Raw genomic sequence first — 13,910 nt, forward strand, 5'->3', positions numbered from 1 at the left:
AGCTGCCATCAAAAACCTTCTCCACACTCGCTCTTACCACAGCGCAGACTGTGACACGGACCACTCTCTGGTATGCTGCAAGATCAGACTGCAACCAAAGAAGTTCCACTGCTCAAAGAAACAAGGGAACTCTCGCATTGACGTCAGTCAGACCTTGTAGAACAGATCGCAGAGGCCTTTGAGAGAGAATTCGATGCATTACAGCCGAGAGACTCTGCCACAGAAAGATGGGAAACGCTACGAGACACCATGCACCGCATTGCTATGGCCACTTTTGGGAAGAAAACCGCCGAGTCCCATGACTGGTTTAAGGCCAAATCATCAGAGATGACTCCCAGTATTGAGGCCAAGCGCGCTGCACTCACCGAGTACAAACGGTCACCCAGTGATAAGAACCTGCAAATCCTCAGGGCCGCCAGGAGTAAGGTTCAGCTTAACGCCAGGCGATGTGCAAATGAGTACTGGACAGAGCTCAGCGAAGAGATACAGGATGCTGCTGAAAGAGGCAACATTCGAGGGATGTATGACGGCATCAAGAAGGCACTGGGACCAACACAGAGCAAGACTGCCCCCCTCAAATCCTCCACTGGGGAAGTAATCAACGATCCTAGCCAGCAGATGGAGAGATGGGCGGAAGACTACTCCGACCTCTACTCCACAGAAAACATGGTGTCCAACTCAGCCCTCGATGCCATCAAGTGCATGCCGGTCATGGAAGAACTTGACGCAGAGCCAACTGAGGACGAACTCAGCAAGGCCATTAACAGCCTGACATCAGGCAAGGCACCTGGCAGCGACGGAATTCCCCCAGACCTCATTAAACACTGCAAGACTACTCTTCTGCATCCTCTGCACACAGTCCTCTGTCAGTGCTGGAATGAGGGAGCTGTACCGCAGGACATGAGGGACGCCAAGATCATCACCCTGTACAAAAACAAGGGCGAAAGGAGCGACTGGAACAACTACAGAGGCATCTCGCTTCTCAGCATTGTAAGCAAAGTCTGCGCTCGGGCCCTTCTAATCCGCCTGCAGAAACTGGCCGAACGCGTTTTCCCGGAATCACAGTGCGGTTTCCGAGCAGAGAGATCCACGGTAGGCATGATCTTCTCCCTTCGCCAATCCAGGAGAAGTGCAGGGAGCAGAGGATGCCCCTGTATGTCGCATTCATTGACCTCACCAAGGCCTTTGACCTAGTCAGCAGAGACGGCCTTTTCAGGGCTCTTCAAAAGATCGGCTGCCCCACCAAACTGCACAGCCTGATTGAGGCCTTCCACTCCAACATGAAAGGGACGGTGCAGTTTAATAGTAACCTCTCCAAGCCCTTCGACGTATGCAGCGGTGTCAAACAAGGCTGCATCCTCGCCCCCACGCTATTTGGAATCTTCTTTGCTCTTCTCCTGAGGCATGCGTTCAGCACAGCGCAAGAAGGGATCTACCTGCGGACCAGATCAGATGGCAGGCTCTTCAATCTCGCCCGCCTCAGAGCAAGGACAAAAGTCCGCGAAGCCCTCATCAGAGACATGCTCTTTGCTGACGATGCCGCAGTTGTGACCCACACCCAGCGGGACTTGCAGTCACTAATGGACTGCTTCTCCCAGGCCTGCAAAAATTTCGGTCTGACAATCAGTCTCAAGAAGACAAACGTCCTAGGCCAAGACACGCCATCTCCACCAGCCATCCCCATTGATGACTACGAGCTTGAAGCCATCCATCAATTCACTTACCTTGGGTCCACCATCACCGACAACCTCTCCCTTGACACCGAGATCGACAAGAGGATCGGGAAGGCAGCCACAACGCTAGCCCGCCTCACACAAAGAGTGTGGACAAATCCCAAGCTGACCACGAAGACAAGGATGGCTGTATACAACGTCTGCATCCTCATACAGGCAGTGAGGCGTGGACCACACATGCTCGTCAGGAGAAAAGGCTCAATACCTTCCACCTGAGAAGCGTACAGCACATACTCGGCATCTCCTGGCAAGACAAGGTGACAAATACCGAAGTCCTGACTCGCGCTGGCCTCCCGACCATGTATACCATGCTGAGACAGTGTCGGCTGCGCTGGCTGGGCCACGTTCGCTGCATGGAAGATGGTCGCATCCCAAAAGACATCCTTTAGGGAGAGCTCGCCACGGTGCAGAGAAGCATCGGCCGCCCACAGCTGAGATACAAAGACGTTTGCAAACGTGACATGAAGGTGCTTGAGATCAACACTCAGTCCTGGGAGGACCTTGCAGATGACCACAACAGCTGGAGAAGCACTCTCAAGAATCAGCTACGGATTGGTGAGGACAAACTGTCAGCTGCTGCAGCAGAAAGGCGAGCTCGCAGAAAAGGGACGGCTGCCAACAGGCCAGCATCAGCTTACACATGTGACCGTTGCTGTCGACAGAGACTGTCTCTCTCGCATCGGTCTCTACAGTCACAGGCGACGCTGCTTGGTCCAAGCAGACAGCGCAATTAGACATTAGGTCGGATATACTCTATCCATGGTCAGCCATGACTGAAGGAGGCCAACTACATCAGTACATATGCTTTTCTTTCTCTCTCCCAGTCACACACACACACACACACACACACACACAGACACTTCGACGGGAGGAAAATACCCAAATTACAGTGAACAAAAAGGTAGACGACCTATTGAGCGCTGCCCGCTGTGGACATGCTATCCACTGTATCCTTGCCATTTTTCATTCACTTCTCGCTCGCCATGCAGAACCTTGGTCAGAAATAACCGTTGGAATGCAGACATTTGCACCTACAGTTGAAAGCCTTCAGCTTGCACAACTGACTGACTGGCATTCTAATAAAGAGCGCCTGTGGCGATCTCAAGCGATTAGATCTAATTCCTATCCAAAGTGTTTGATGCGATTGCGCGTCGTCTGCACGAAGCTGAATCACGTGATATCTGTCATACCTATCCCATCAGTCTGCTGAGCAGACGACCCATTTCTTTCTATGGCGGCACGTGTGATGTGATTTGAATTTTTTGTTTGTTTGTTCCTTGAATAATTATGTGCATTTGGTTTGACTTCATTTGGTTAAATGAGATATCAAGTTCCTTCCTTTTTATGGGGTGGGTATATCCCCCCCCCCCTTTTAAAAACAAAAACAAAAAACAACAGTATTTTTGTCTGTTGAATTTCTTCTAAATCACATCTACGTAGAGAGAAATTAGTCTTCTTCTACATTATAAAGAGTTCTTCCTTTATTATTATTATTATTTTTTTTTTGTATTATACGATTCTACCTCAGTTACAAGAGTTAGAATAGTAGGCCACATGACATGTAAGCGAAAATGTTGTGTCTCAATCCCCTCAGTGAAAGATTTATCGAATACTTTGGCCTTTTCGCATCTCCTCTCGACTCCGGTGAGTTTCGCAAGACAAAGGACAGTGTATACGTAACTGTAAGAGACGAGAAAATTTGTCAAGGAAGGCTGGTGTTGACATTGTATTTCGTCACTCTTATTTGTTCAATGATGTTTCCATGGTTTGTGTACTATTTAGCCCATATGCGTGTACACAGTTTACATTTCAGGGTTTGTACTGTACAAAACAGTGCTACATGTTTGTTTTGAGGTTGGGGTGAAGAGGTGTGTGTTTGGAGGGGGTGGGAATATATGTGATGATTCACTGTAATGATTCACTGTGATTATGGTGTGATGTGATGTGATGTGATGTGATTGTGTGTGTGTGTGTGTGTGTGTGTGTGTGTGTGTGTGTGTGTGTGTGTGTGTGTGTGTGTGTGTGTTCTCTCTCTCTCTGAAATAAAAGTGACAAACATCTGTCGCAGTATCACCTTCGAAAGTTGATGCGCGCGTGCGTGTATGTGTTGACATATGCTGTTGTGTGGTTTTATACGCTACGTGTCATCATATTATGCATACATTTCTGTACTTACGTCAACGTACAGTTGCGTGTATTCTTATTCCCTCTCATCTGCCTCCTGTCTGTCTTTCTCCTTCATGCACCTCACCACCACCCCACCCCCACTATCTGTCACGAAAGCTGGTGTGCGAGCCCTTTTCAACTTTAATTTGTATGAGGTTTGTTTTTGTTTCAGAACCCAATGAGAATAACGAGCTTGATGAAAACAGCCTTCGACTTTTCATGGAGGTGAGACTTTTTTTTTTTTATACGCATAAATACACACATGCGCACAAACTCTTAGCACGCGCTCGCGCGTGCGCGCACACACACGCATACACACGCTCACACACACATACACACGCTCTCTCACACACACACACACACACGCACACACACACACTGATACATACATACACATACACGAGCTCGCGTACGCACACAGAGGCTAGCGATAACCGGTGTCTAAATCTCATTCAAAGTGACTACGCTGTCAGGATAAATGACCCTCGGTGATGTATATGGAATGTTCAAAAGGTCACGCTGTTCCCACAATAGATGCTCCCTTTTTAGTGAGTGTGTCAGTATCTGTTAGCGTGCGTCTTAACATATTTAGAGTTACATCATGTTGTGTGAGTGTGCGTGCGCGCGTACGCGTGTGTGTATGTGCGTGTACTGTGTGTGTGTGTGTGTGTGTGTGCGCGCGCGCGCGTGTGTGCTTGTGTGTGTGTGTGTGTGTGTGTGTGTGTAAATGAAAAGAGACTGAAATATATGCCACAGGCTTACTTTCACTAACAGATTGAAATGATTCAATTGAAATGTAAAATACTCAGTCAAAGGGATGATACCAAGGTGGAAACACTCGCACTGAGTCAATTACAAAAACTGGAAAAGGTGAAAGGAAGATTGAGGCAACTTTGACTAGCCCACGTCAGCAGTTTTGCTCATCTGAAAGACATATATATATGATAGTCGTGTCCGACTATGACCATCAGAACAGCAGAGGAGGCAACTGCTGTTCCGACTATTTGGGCTAGAATTTGATTATAGTGGAGAGTGTCTTGCCCAAGCACACCCCCACTCTCTCGGCCAAGAGGATTTTAGGACAGTCCGCGTTGGGATGGTTCCCAAAGGCCAACTAGCCCACAAGGCTGCAGCACTAAGAGCCAGTGCAATTTTGCCTCCTAGTTTGAGAGTCGTAGTCCTTCACAAAAGACTAAGCTGTAAATCGTTTCCCATTGACTGGAGAAACCATTGATAATACAACTCTCACTTTGCTGTTGGCCCAAATGTAAACTTATGTCAATCTGTGATATAAGCCGAGTGTTGAAAGACATAACCAAGGAAATTATACTGAATTTCCACCAAACCTATTTTTACACCCTTTGAAAACCACACTGATGGTTGTCCGAGGTGCAAGATGCTTATTTTCATTTTGGTAATCGGTTATTGCAGATTTTTTGCACAAATCTTGATAATAGCTGAGGACATTTTTGCAAGCCACAAAAAAAAGACAAAAAAAAAAAGACACCAACAATGAACGGATATATGCGCACTGGTACTACACCTGCTGCGATAAGCAGTGTTACTTATTGACTGGTGCTGCTGCTACAACTGCTGCTTTATTGCTGTTGTTACTTTTCCCCGCTGCTGCCATAACGCTAATACATGATTTATATTTTCTACACGCATTTTTTTTTTTTATTGTGTTGCAGCGATTGCTGGAGTACACGAGATGGGACCCACAGTCGGCTGATGCGAACAGCACACGTGAAGTTCTTGAGGCCTTCTTTGAAATATTGTTCGACAAAACCGCCGATCAAGGCACCAGCAGTAAGGTTTTTTTAGGGGTAGGAATGGGTGAACAGGACGGGGGAGGGGGGTGGGTGGGGGTGGGAAGTTGGGGGGGCGGGGAGGATGGGGAAGGGGGGGGGGGGTGAGCAGACCACTCCGTTTTTTGGGTTGTTTTTTTTCTGTCTCTTTTTCTGTCTGTCTGTCTCTCTCCTTTCTCTCCCTACCCACGTCTCTGTCCGAAGCTCTCTGTCTGTCTGACGCTCTATGAACATCCCCTCCTCCTCTGTCTGTCTGAAGCTCTGTCTGAAGCTCTCTGTCTGAAGCTCTCTGTCTGTCTGAAGCTCTCTGAACATCCCCTGCTCCTCTGTCTGTCTCTCTCCTTTCTCTCCCTACCCACGTCTCTGTCTGAAGCTCTCTGAACATCCCCTCCTCCTCTGTCTGTCTGAAGCTCTCTGAACATCCCCTCCTCCTCTGTCTGTCTGAAGCTCTCTGAACATCCCCTCCTCCTCTGTCTGTCTGAAGCTCTCTGTCTGAAGCTCTCTGAACATCCCCTCCTCCTCTGTCTGTCTGAAGCTCTCTGAACATCCCCTCCTCCTCTGTCTGTCTGAAGCTCTCTGAACATCCTCTCCTGTGTCTGTCTGTCTGAAGCTCTCTGAACATCCCCTCCTCCTCTGTCTGTCTGAAGCTCTCTGAACATCCCCTCCTCCTCTGTCTGTCTGAAACTCTCTGTCTGTCTGAAGCTCTCTGAACATCCCCTCTTCCTCTGTCTGTCTGAAGCTCTCTGTCTGTCTGAAGGTCTCTGAACATCCCCTCCTCCTCTGTCTGTCTGAAGCTCTCTGTCTGTCTGAAGCTCTCTGAACATCCCCTCCTCCTCTGTCTGAAGCTCTCTGAACATCCCCTCTCCTCTGTCTGTCTGAAGCTCTCTGTCTGTCTGAAGCTCTCTGAACATCCCCTCCTCCTCTGTCTGAAGCTCTCTGAACATCCCCTCTTCCTCTGTCTGTCTGAAGCTCTCTGAACATCCCCACCTCCTCTGTCTGTCTGAAGCTCTCTGTCTGTCTGAAGCTCTCTGAACATCCCTACCTCCTCCGATCTTGCCCGTCCGCATTCATTGTCAGACCCCACATAATTTGATGCACCTTTGTGAGTATTGCTTCCTCACCCTGGCCCGCACTTCAGAAGTCTGTTATCATTTACACTGGATCTTGCGGACGTGAGGGAATATTTTAGTATGAAGGATTCATTGTAGCCAGTGCAGCCTTTCTTCGTTTATTTTATTTTATTTTATTATTTTTTAAATGTCATTTCAGCGTAGTTGTGTAGGGCTGTGCCGGTGGGGTGTATTTCGGGCGACTGCCGGGACGGTAGCACTCGTGATTGACGGGTCAATAACTGGTGACACGAAAGCGCCAGTCTGTGCTCTCTCTCTGTGTCTATTTCTCTCTCTTGTGTGTGGGTTGTTTCCGTTTCAGGTTCTAGCCATCCACTTTATTTCCCTGCGCTATATTTTAATGTATATCTATCTTTTAGCCTATTATTAGTATTTCTTTCTTTTTTCTTTCTACTACTACTACTACTAGGGGGAGGGGGGGGGGGGGGGTGATGGCCTAGAGGTAACGCGTCCGCCAAGGAAGCGAGAGAATATGAGCGCGCTGGTTCGAATCACGGCTGAGCCGCCGATATTTTCTCCCCCTCCACTAGATCTTGAGTGGTGGTCTGGACGCTGGTCATTCGGATGAGACGATAAACCGAGGTCCCTGGGGAGAGCAGCCCGAATTTCACACAGAGAAATCCGTTGTGATAAAATGAATTACAAATACTACTACTACTACTACTACTATTACTACTACTACATGTTCAAAATTCCCCCCCCCGTCGAACGCAGTGACGCCCCCTTGTTTGTTGTTGCTGTTTTTCATCCCGGTTGAGCACACCGAACCCCCCCCCCCCCCCCCCCGCGCCCCCCCCTTTCCTATCGCCCCCAGTAAACATGTGGCGATTGTTATCAAACGTTTGGTGTTGGCTGCAACAGTACCGGAGAACAAGACCAGGTGATTATATAGACTCACTTTAATTAAGCCGTCATCCTTTACATCTATTCCTCAACGAATGTCACTTAATCCTTTTCATCCAGTCCTCATCGACCCCCACCCATCCCCCGCCCCCCAAAAAGAAAGACTTTTTGCAGGAATTTCTTGCTTCCTCTCTACTTCAAATTTTATTTGAAATAAAAAGGTTGCACTTAAAACTGAGATAGAACAATGGTAGTAATGGTTTGAATATGATGACAACGAACACGACGACTACCATTGGACGATGATGATGATAATGACGATAATGATGATGACGATGATGGTGACGATAACCATGACGATGAAGGTTTGAAAATGATGACGATATAACCACGAGGACGACGTGGGACGACGACGACGACGATGATGATGATGATGATGATGACTACGACGACGACGACGATGATGACGATGATGATGATGATGATGACTACGACGATGACGATGGTGTTTCAGCCAGCAGCGTGAGCAAGGAGGACTGGTTTGCAGTGTGGGAAAACCTGCTGCCGGGCTGCAAGGGGTGGCAGCACTTCCCCGTGTGGCTGCGACTGCTGCCCAAACAGCTCTTCAGGGCCATCGACAGAGACAGTCAGTACAGTGCCTTTTGCTTCAGACAGTTCTGTAAATTAACTCACTCAGTACGGCCAGCCCTCTCTTCTCCTTTACACAGACCCCTCGAATGTCCAGTGGGTGTCTGAATGACCCAACCTTTAGCTTCTGTCGTCAGAATTGTGGTATTCTTTGTCAACATTCACCTCTTCAGTATAAGAGCCTTCCGCTTGCAATATTTTGATGGTGGTAATTGGGGTGAAACGCTGTTAACGTCGACTCTGTCGCCGTTCGTATGGAGAGACTTAAAAGACAAGAACTGTAGGCTACATATACACGCGGTTACCTGTTAGTTTTGTTTTCGCGTAAATCGCCCCCGCGTGTGCAGAAAGGTCGAGAAAAGCTTGTGGAGAAGAACAGAAACAGACAGTTCTGTAAGCTGAATGTTAAAGACAAGTACTGTAGGCTACGTACACGACAGTTCTGTAAGTTAAATGTTAAAGACAAGTACTGCAGGCTACATACACGTGGTTACATGTAAGTTTTGTTTTCGCGTAAATCATCCCCTTCTGTGTTTAAAAGTTCGAGAAAAGCTTATAGAGAAGAACTGTACACACAAGCATTTCACGCATTAGTTTTTCCTTAAGTCACCGCCTGATGTGTAGAAAATTCGAGGAAAGGTTATGGAGAACTGTTACCACAAGGTATCATGTTCTCCATTGTACTTCAGCTTCAAAAGATAATAACTACTTACGCGCAGTTCCGTCCGCTAATTTCGTTTTCTCATGTCATCATGTTATGAGTAGAAATTTCTAGGAAAAGTTATTGGAGAAGAATAGCTACCCGAAAGTAATGTTTTCTTTGGTCAGAGCATTGGCTTCATGCATTTAGAGAGAGAAACAAATTTAAAGGCAACTACTGTACACACTCGCAGTTACCTATTATACCCCCACCCCTTAATAAGTCATCGCATTGTATGTAGAAATTTAGAGAAAAAGTTATGGATAAGAACTGTGCACCACTGTAAGGTTACCCGAAAGTTTCATGCCTTACTTAAAGTTTGTTTGATTTTCATCAGTACCCAGAGGTAGAGACAGTCGGTGCTTTGTGTGTAGACATTTCGAGAGAGAAAAAGTTGAAGACAAGAACTGTCCAGCACGCAGTAACCATCACTCATATTGTTCGGTATATTGTCAATTAAAAAAAAAACAAAACAAACCAAAACCCCCACTGAACATGGACATAAATCGTCATTCAGAACCCAGTGGAACCATCCCTGTGACTGTAGAGGAACAGGGGTGGTTGTGAGTGGCAGAACAGTGAACGATTTCCCCCTCCCCGCCCCCCATCATTTCAACCCCCACCCCCACAGTTTTTGTTTCATTGTATAAATGACAGTAAATATCGCATCCACGATGAAATGCTGGTATAAGAATCATGAAGAGAGAGAGGAAAGGTTAAAGGCGTGGAAGATGGAAAGAAATTCAGAATACAGACTGGGAGATAGAGTTATCAATGTCAAAACGAAAAGAAACGAAAAACATGCACACAACAGACAGACAAACGGACAGACAGAAAGTTCAACCGACAGGATGAGCTTCTCGCCTAAATACGCCACAATATGACATTTACTCATTTATTTTATTATTCTATTTTTTTTTGTTATAGTATTTTTTCTTTTCTTTTTTATCAACAGAGGATAAGAAGATCGGAGAAGAGGAGCTGTTCAACTTCTACCTGTGCATGGTGAAGCTCCCGTACGAGGAAGCCAAGAACAACTCCAAACTGGCCTTCTCTCAGATGACAGACGTGAGTGTACTATTGGTAGCCATTGCATGCTGCTTAGTTACTTCATGATCAGTACAGGCAACTGGCCCATCGTGTGCTCCTTGGTTATCACGTGGCCATTACATGACTCTGAGTCATCAGGATACATATATATATATATATATATATATATATATATATATATATATATATATAGGTCATTACATGTTATGAGGTCAAGAAATGCCAATAGGTCATCACACCGTCATTATACCACTAGGTCGTTTCATTGTCATTCCATGCCACCATAAGTCAGTATATGTCGATAGGGCATTACAGGCCACCATAAGTCAGTATATGTCGATAGGGCATTACAGGCCACCATAAGTCAGTATATGTCAATAGGGCATTACAGGCCACCATAAGTCAGTATATGTCGATAGGGCATTACAGGCCACCATAAGTCATTTCATGTCACCAGGTCATTTCATGATCATTACATGTCACTAGGTCATTGTCGCATCTCAGTGTCAACTGAAAAGGCTTTTGACCATTGCCCTGTCTAGTATATACTGCATAACATAGTGTCTTGTTTATTACCTAAACAAGTGTCAAAGGGAAATGCCTTGAGCAGCATAGCGCATGGACGCTATCACAAATCAGCCCCTTCCCATCTCTGGCTGCCTTCACCTCCACACTCCATCTCGCTCACTACGATTAGCTTCGGAACCACTCCACTTATGCATACCCAGATTCAAACTCTCGACTGTTGGCCGCCGTTCTTTCTCTTGTCTCTGGACCTTGCAATTGGAATGAACTTCCTCTTTCGCTTCGTCAAGTCTCCACACTCAGCTCTTTCAAGTCTGGCCTTAAAACCCACCTCTTCCCAAAATAGCCTCCCTTCCCTGCCTCTTCCTTGTCTTCAGTTTCTCCAGTTTTAGGGTTATGCGTGCGTGAGAATGACTGGTGCGAAAGCGCTTAGATTTGTCTATGCACAAGATTCAGTGCTATATAAATACCATTATTATTATTTTATTATTACGCCCGCCAGTGTAATAAGACCCGTTAGAGTAACCCCACAAAAACTAATCACTCAGCTTATTCCTGACTGCTCCAGAACGGAAGGTACCCACTGACGCTGAGCAGCTACGAGCAGGTCTTCGCCAACTTCCTGCTGGGTCAAACCCCGTTCGGCCCTGGCCGGCACATCTTCGGCTGCTTCGAGCACACGGCCACCGCGAACCCTTTCCGCCTGATCCAGCCTGCCCCAGAGCCAGACGACTTCGACATGGATGTGAAGGTGTACCTGGAGAAGCGACCCAAGAGAACATCACTTGCATGATGTTTTGATCGAGCAGGTGTGGGTGGGGCGCGACGTTGTCGTTTTGGGGTGCTCTAATGAATTGTTGGTGGTGACTTTTATCTTAAATTGTATTTTATGTTATGTCATGCTACTTTTTTTGTTTTAATTTCGTTTTATTCTTTATTTTACTTCACCTTTTGTTGATTTTATTTGATTTCGATTTATTATAATTTATTATATTTTATTTCATTTCGATTTATTTCATTGCGTTTTCTTTTATTGATTGATTTATGTTGGGAGTCGGAGTTTTCCGTTTCAGGTAGCTGGTTGAAGCGGCTTTTCTTTCCTTGAATAGAAAATGTACGTGTATTCGGACATAGAAGAATGATGAGGGCTAGGAGAGTGAATTATTAACAAACAATAAAGAGTGGTAACTCAATTCAATTCATGTTGTTTAGAGCCCAGCCGAGTGGTAACTCACTCCATACACAAGGCACACAGGTCAAAGACAGTGCTGCTTATACTACCCACTCAGTGAGAACACAGGTAAATAAAAGATACATTGGAACAAACCCACATACTTCCTGTTGTATGTACAGTTGGTTGTTGTTCTCTCAGTGACTGTCTCCCTCTATCTTGTGTGTGTGTGTGTGTGTGTGTGTGTGTGTGTGTGTGTGTTAGTGAGTGAGTCTGTATGAACGTGTGTACGTGTGTGTGTGTGTGTGTGTGTGTGTGTGTTGGAGAGATAAGACACACAGACACAGAGAGAGAGACAGAAAGAGAGAGAGAGAGAGAGAGAGTACGAATTGATATGAGAACCAAACAGGGTTTATAGAATTTGAAACGTGATAATGACCTGCACGTCACAAAGTTTCTAGTGCAATGTCGAAACATTTGCTTCAGTGTTTCACCAGTATCCCATGACAAGAACATCGGACAGAGGTGGAGGTATGAAGAAACGGGGCGGGGGGCAGCGAGTAAAATGGTTTCATCAGTACAAATCAGTAACTTAAATGTGTAACTAGAAGGCAGAGGAAGGAGGCAGGTTGGTAAAGACGCTCATCTCTCAATATAGCGCTGCAGCTGTTCAGAAGAGGCAGGCCAGAAAGTCACGGGCAAACAAGCTCCCTGACAATGAAATGCCTGTCTTTGTCTGCCCCAACTGTCAGCGAACATTTCGTGCGCAGATTGGACTATTCAGCCATCTGATAGACTCATGAGCATCCCCCCCCCCCCACCACAACCCTCCCCCCATCCCCCAGCTGGATGACAACGATGGTCATCATCGATCTCGATGGACACACACCACCATAGTGTTCGTGATGGTCTGGGTTTCATTCCCGCTCTCGCCATTTCTCCCATGTTTGACTGTAAAAAAACAACAACAAACAAACAAACAAACAAACAAACAAAAAAGAAAAAAAAAAGAAAAAAAAAGAGCCTAATCATTCGGAGACATTGTGAGACAGGTGGAAACGAATTCAGAGGAGAGTCTGATCTGCTATTGGTATAGGTTTTTATGGGACGTTTGGTTTCTCTGTGGGATCCTCTTCGCCACAGGGTTTTGAGATTTTCAGCAAGTCTTGCTGTTCCTCTGGTATTCGTGTGCTTTATACTGCTGTACAGACCTGTGTCTGATGCAAAAGGAAGAAAATTATCAATAAAAGCAATGTTGTGGTTTTTACATATTTCTTTTAGATTTAGGTTTGAGGGCGTTATGACATTATTGAAATAATGATTCCCTCTGGCAGGCAAAATGGAGCTGAAAGCTACACGTGCGTGGGGGAAGGTTTTAGAACAAAGAAAAAAAAGTTCATTCCATGTTTCTGGGGATACTGGACCTGCGGGACAAGAGTTCACACCAACATGGATGATCACATCCTTTATGTTGGGTGAGACTGGTACGGAAGAAAGCCAGTGATGAAGGTCATCAATAGACATTCCTGGAACACAAAGTTTAAACATGCTTTCTCCACGAGGGGCCAGTCTCTTGGGGTTAACTCACTCAGTACGGCCAGTCCTCTCTTCTCCTCTACATAGACCCCTCGGATGTCCAGTGGGTGTCTGAATTACCCAACCTTTAGCTTCCGTCGTCAGAATTGTGGTATTCTTTGTCAACATTCACCTCTTCAGTATGAGAGCCTTCCGCTTGCAATATTTTGATGATGGTAACTGGGGTGAAACGCTGTTAACGTCGTCTCTTTCGCAGTTCGTATGGAGAGAGTTAATGAAGCGTATGACCGAGTCCCCAAGAAGCAGCATTGTTGCCTTTTCAGGAACAGTCATACGGTCCAAAACATCTCTGGTAGAAGGGTTTGAAACATTTTCTAGTGGGTTCTTCTGTTTGTTAATACTTGTTTTGATTGCTGGGACTGTGCGGAATGAATTTGTTCTTTGTCATTATCACTGATATCAGCGAGAACAGCAAAGGAATTGAAAGTAGAAATGTCTTCGTGGATTGTGACATTGTCATGGGGTAAACAGTCTGCATTATTTGCTGGATTTCCTTTCTGACCATCATTGACTGAACGATCACTGTGTGACTGTTTATCT

The 13,910-nt window shown here is 46.0% G+C and overlaps 1 protein-coding gene across 2 annotated transcripts in view; it reads left to right on the plus strand.

The window, feature by feature from the left end:
- LOC143299705 (sarcoplasmic calcium-binding proteins II, V, VI, and VII-like) overlaps positions 1–11,929 on the plus strand; it is a 19,093-nt gene extending 7,164 nt beyond the window's left edge. For both annotated transcript variants that reach the window (XM_076613075.1, XM_076613076.1), the window contains exons 3-7: positions 4,072–4,124; positions 5,591–5,708; positions 8,195–8,326; positions 9,984–10,096; positions 11,172–11,929. In XM_076613075.1, coding sequence (XP_076469190.1) covers positions 4,072–4,124; positions 5,591–5,708; positions 8,195–8,326; positions 9,984–10,096; positions 11,172–11,396 — 641 coding nt within the window. In that variant the 3' untranslated portion in view covers positions 11,397–11,929. The remainder of the gene's footprint in view (positions 1–4,071; positions 4,125–5,590; positions 5,709–8,194; positions 8,327–9,983; positions 10,097–11,171) is intronic.
- Positions 11,930–13,910: the final 1,981 nt, after the last annotated feature.

The sequence above is a fragment of the Babylonia areolata genome, chromosome 25, assembly GCF_041734735.1.
Source record: "Babylonia areolata isolate BAREFJ2019XMU chromosome 25, ASM4173473v1, whole genome shotgun sequence".
Classification (NCBI taxonomy): domain Eukaryota; kingdom Metazoa; phylum Mollusca; class Gastropoda; order Neogastropoda; family Buccinidae; genus Babylonia; species Babylonia areolata.